The sequence below is a fragment of the Hibiscus syriacus genome, unplaced genomic scaffold (genome assembly GCF_006381635.1).
Source record: "Hibiscus syriacus cultivar Baekdansim isolate YM2019G1 unplaced genomic scaffold, ASM638163v2 tig00003507_pilon, whole genome shotgun sequence".
Lineage (NCBI taxonomy): Eukaryota > Viridiplantae > Streptophyta > Magnoliopsida > Malvales > Malvaceae > Hibiscus > Hibiscus syriacus.
The window spans coordinates 23,586-29,088 of record NW_024061975.1 but is presented as its reverse complement, the minus strand read 5'-3'; the positions used below and the strand labels follow the sequence as shown (position 1 = coordinate 29,088).

General features: G+C 35.2%; 1 protein-coding gene across 1 annotated transcript; it reads left to right on the top strand.

Moving 5' to 3' along the window:
- The first annotated feature begins 380 nt into the window (after nt 1–380).
- On the top strand, nt 381–2,636 carry LOC120178038 (receptor-like protein 56). Its single transcript, XM_039184002.1, has 2 exons — nt 381–753; nt 904–2,636. Exons 1-2 carry the CDS (start codon nt 381–383, stop codon nt 2,571–2,573), a joined length of 2,043 nt encoding a protein of 680 aa, XP_039039933.1. The 3' UTR covers nt 2,574–2,636.
- Nucleotides 2,637–5,503: the final 2,867 nt, after the last annotated feature.

Here is a 5,503-nt window from a genome sequence, read left to right as displayed (position 1 = left end):
ACTTCTAAACTAACTAATACAAATTATAATATTATAATAAGTGAATGTAGATTGCATGAATTTTGCAAATATTGTGTATATTTGAATTATACATCTTTAATCTTTCAAACACAAATCTTATGCACATTTGGATGTTAATATTTGTTGTGGACTCCCCTCTTAATGAAAAATAAGAACCCTTTTTCTGCCGTGTTGGAACTGTCATTTTGACTAAGACGCCCAAAAGAGTCTTTTTCCTTTGTCTTCTACCTCTGATTCAGACAACTGAAACTTCATTGCTAATGCAAACCAAGTAAGAAATTCCACTCGGCTTGTGGAAAGCGGCAAAATGCGAATTATAAATTCTGACAGATATTGTTCGTTGATGAAATAAAGAAGACATGGCTCAGCCTAGGTTTGTGACGGAGATTACCGGTTTCTATAGATGGTTCTTGGTTATGCTTCTTTGCATTGATTGCCAAGGCTGCTTAGAAGTGGAAAGAGCAGCTCTTCTACAAATCAAAGATTCAATGAGCAGTCCAGTGGAGTCGGCTTTCTCAAACTGGTATGGAGAAGAATGTTGCGAGTGGGAGGGCGTTGAATGTGATGCCACTCGTACTCGTATTCATAACATCTTCTTTCACTACTTGAGGGAAAAAAGCGATGGCGAGGTTGAACCGTGGTACCCAAACGCTACCTTGTTTGCTCAGTTTGAGGAGTTGCAGGAACTTGAACTGCCAGGGAATCATATTGGAGGATTCGTTTCGCTTCAGGGTAAACATCCAAGTGTATTATTTTCATCTTGCAGACGTAATTTTTTGTTCATAACTTCGTTTAAGATGCTCAATATTCGTGCAAATATTTATTACATAAACTTAACCAGACAGCTTAAATGTTAGTAATGTTGTGATAAAACCTCTGCAGCATTCAGAACACTGAAGCAGCTTCAAAAGTTGGATCTGCGTGACAATTCCATACGCAACGGCTCTAATCTCTGTTGGGGGGAATCTCCTTCTCTTTATTACTTGGATGTGTCTGGTAACAAGTTAGAAGGCAATATTCCTGATTGTCTGCCTGACAACTTGCTTCATCTTCAGCATCTGGATCTCTCTTACAATCAATTCAATGGCTATTTTCCTTCTTTGCTAATTAGCAATCTGAAAAATGTCGAGTCACTTTTTCTATCAAGTAATGAGTTTCAAGGCGTGATTTCGCTCTGCATTTTTGCCAATATGTCGAGGCTGAATGAACTTGATATTTCCTTCAACCACTTGGAAGTTGAATCAGAGATGGAGTCTCCAACTTGCTCTCCATCTTTCAGACTAAATACTCTGTCTTTAGGTGGTTGCAACCTCAAGAAAATTTCTCCATGGCTGTTTCAAAATATCACTTCAGAATTATGGCTAGGAGACAATAATTTGACTGGTCCCTTCCCCCAGAACATAAGCTCAAGGCTTACTTTTCTCGACATTTCTGACAATTTCTTGCATGGGACATTACCCAGAGATATCGGCCTGAATTTTCCACAGCTGCGCCATTTAGATCTTTCCAACAACAGTTTCAATGGCAATCTGCCCCTGTTCTTGGGGAACCAACTTCAGGTGCTGGACTTATCGGACAATCAGTTCCAAGGAGAAATTCCCCAAGGTATGGCAAGCAATATGAGTTGTCTGATATATTTGAGGTTATCCGGAAACAACCTGACAGGAGCTTTGTTTCCCAAAAACTCAAGTTTTACTAAATTAAGATGGCTTTATCTCAGCAAAAATCTCTTGTCCGGAACATTCCCACATGCCCTGTCGAAGAACATGGAGTTGGAAATTGTTGACATTCACAATAACAACTTATCAGGTGAGATTGCATCTTACTTGCCTGTCTTGCCAAAATTAAAAGTACTACTCCTCGGAGGGAACCGGTTCGAAGGGCGAATACCATCGCAAATTTGCCAAATGAGGGATTTGCATGTTTTAGATCTATCAAGAAATGGTCTTTCTGGTGACATTCCCGACTGTGTTGACAATGTTACTTCTTGGACGGATCCTCTTCCTTACTATAGCCATCCGTCTTACTACCGGAACAATATTGAGTTCGTCTTGAAAGGCCGACTAGTAACTTTTCGTATGCTGTTGTCATTATTTACGGGAATAGATGTGTCTTTGAATAAACTAACAGGGAACATTCCGATCCAAATGACACATTTGAGGGGGATTTATGTTCTAAACATGTCGAACAACCTTTTGACAGGTCAAATACCTTCATCCTTGGGAAACTTGGCAGTACTAGAAAGCCTAGATCTTTCACACAACACTCTCTTGGGTGTAGTACCCCCTGAATTAACTGATCTTTTATTTCTCGAGGTTTTTAACGTCTCTTTCAACAGTCTGTCAGGCATGATACCAACGGGACGACAGTTTGATACTTTTGCAAAGGACAGTTACATAGGCAATCCCGGCCTTTGCGGACTTCCAAGTTCAAACAAATGCAATGACAGTGCAGATACACCACCAGTTTACGCTAGTGCAGAGAAGTCGATTCTCAGTCATCTACTTTTGCTGTTTTGGTCTTTATTTTCTATTTCTCTCTCTTTAGCGTAAGATCGGAACCTGTAAGTCTTAAGAACCATGTATGGCGAACTGTTCATTCAGGAGGAAGGAAACGATGCCCTATTTTGCCACTGCCATAACACAATCTCCCACCGTTGCACTTCCATCACAGCAGTTTATTATAATATACCACAAACAATTTACTATTCATCATGTTTTATTAAGTAATAATTAAGGTTATATTTATATTAAAAATAAATTATTAAAAATGTTTATATCAGATATTTTAAAAGTTTAATAGACAATTGAACTCATCAAGTGACTTCGGTGGAAATATTATTTTCCACAATTAAAAAAAGTTTAATAGATAATTTAGCGGGTTCTTAATAATTTTTTAAATAATAATTAATATTCTATTTTGGTTCTTAATACTTTATATTAAAAACCAATTATATTTTTTAATAATTAATATTCTATTTTGATTCTTAATAATATTTTAGAGATTGTTATTTTCTTAGTATAATCATTTGATACACTTTGAGGATAATTTCACAAGCAATTTTAATCAATTACGTTTGGCATAGTTTTTATTTAAATATTAATTGAAAATACATGATAATAAATCAAAGTTTTTAAAGAAATTCTTTTATCGTTAATACGTCAAATAGTTTAATAATTCCTAACTTCAATATTTTTTCTATTTTCATAAATTTTTTCGCTCTATACATAATTTAATAATTATTTTATCTTATTTTGTAAAAATATTTTTTTGAAAATGTAAATAAGGACAATTTAATTAGTTGAACTTGTAATTAGTTTATCTTATATTCTCTCAATTAAAAATTATACATTTTAGTCAACTGAATTAAACAAAAAATTGAATGGCATAATAGTTAATTTATTTTTGATTTTATAGGGTTATCAAATGCAAAATTGGCAAATAATACACTCGGAAAAAAAATTAGTTAGTGCACCTCCAATATTATTAACTGAAATAAGGTCTCTTAAACAATATCATTAGAAAGACAAGAGAAGTGGAGGACATTTTTATAAAGATAAGAAGACGACACGACGTCTTTATGATTATGCATAAATGATGACAAAAAGAAAACGAAAAAGACCAATCATACAAGAAACATCAGAAAGATGTCATGTCATCCTCGCGTCTCTCCTGAATATGTAGAAGATATCATATACTTATCATGTCTTACCGTTGGTATTGTTCAAATAACTACATTTCATAAAATAATTCTTAAGGTGCATTATGTGAGAAAAAAAGTTCACTACCCTATCTAAACAATTTTACCTATTTTATAATTATTGATATAAATATAGATATTAATGAAGTGGTCTCAGTAATTTATAAAAATTATTTTCTTCTATGATTCGAAATGAAGGAATATAAAATATTAAAAATATATATAGCATAATAATGAACTTTTTTTATTTAAACTGAAGTGTAAATAAAAAATCAAATACTTTAATTCAACAAATTAAATACTAAAGAGAAAATCGCCTCAGTGACAAAAAATGCCTTATAATATACGATTTTAACCAACTTTTTCCGGATTTGCCAAAATGACCAACAAAATCGCAATGCGATCGCTAATTCGCAACGCGATCTCCATTATCGCAAATTCGCGTTGCATTTTGCGTTGCGATAGTTGGAAATCGCGTTGCGATGGTCTACAGTGTCGTTGCGATTTTCCCAATTCACAATGCGAATAAGTAAATCGCAACGCGAATTGGGAAAATCGCAATGCGATACTGACTATCGCAATGCGATACTTACTATCGCAATGCGATAATACAAAATCGCAACGAGATACTGACTTTCGCAACGCGATTCTGACTTTCGCAACGCGATTCTGACTTTCGCAACGCGATTTACATAGCGCCATTCGTATTAACGCGTTTTTTTTTTCAAATTCCAAACACGAATTGTTTCTTAATAAATCGGAAACTGAACCGTCCACAGTAATCGCAACTCATAACCTCAAACCCAAAATCACAACACTCAGTCCCATCTCCATCTCTCACTCTCTACGGCGAAATCCGTCCCCATCTCCGAAGATTTCCGTCCCCATCGCCGGCGAAATCCCTCACAATCATTCAGAAATGGAAAATCAACCTCGGAGGGTTAGTTTTGTTTTATTTTTATTTTGAAATTTTTGCATTATTTTAGGTTTTTCATATTGAGATTGATGATAAGTTTACTGGTAATTTCAATAATAGATTAACCATTTCACTTAGATTTCTTATTAAATTCATTCGATTGCTGCCAATACTGCTAAACTGTTTAGCCTGTGAAGTTATTATTTATCTTTATTTTGTCTTTTGGTTGAAGTAATGCAGAAGAAGAATAGTTTCGAGAATGAAAATCGCAACGCGGAAATAACTATCGCAACGAGAGAATCGCAACGCGAAACCAAAATCGCATTGCGATTTTCATTTCGCGTTGCGATTTTCATTTCGTGTTGCGATTCTTTCGTTGCGATAGTCATTTCGCGTTGCGATTCTCTCGTTGCGATAGTCATTTCCGCGTTGCGATTCTCATTATCTCGTTGCGATTTTCATTTCAACCAAAAGAAAAACAGTGTTGCAAATTTTAGTTTCAAGAATAAACTACTATTTATGTTTATTGTTTTTGGTATATATTGACAGTGTAGTTTTTGGTATATCTAACTTGGTATGTTTATTGTTTTTGTAGAAATTTTTTTCGGCTTCATTGACATTAAGGAATAAAGTTAGCCTAGCCACTACAATTGCTTCGAAGCTTTCACCTGCACAAAGAAAATTGTTTGAGGAAACCTGCTTCGGGCCATGGCTGAGAGTACAGCATCCGGGTGGAGATGCTAATTTGACCCATTTGTGGCTTCAGACCATGACTAGAGATCTACCCGACAGTATACAACGTGGTGAGGAAGAGATATGGTTTCATTTTCCACCGGTGTATACTTGTTTTGGGCGGAAGGAGTTCT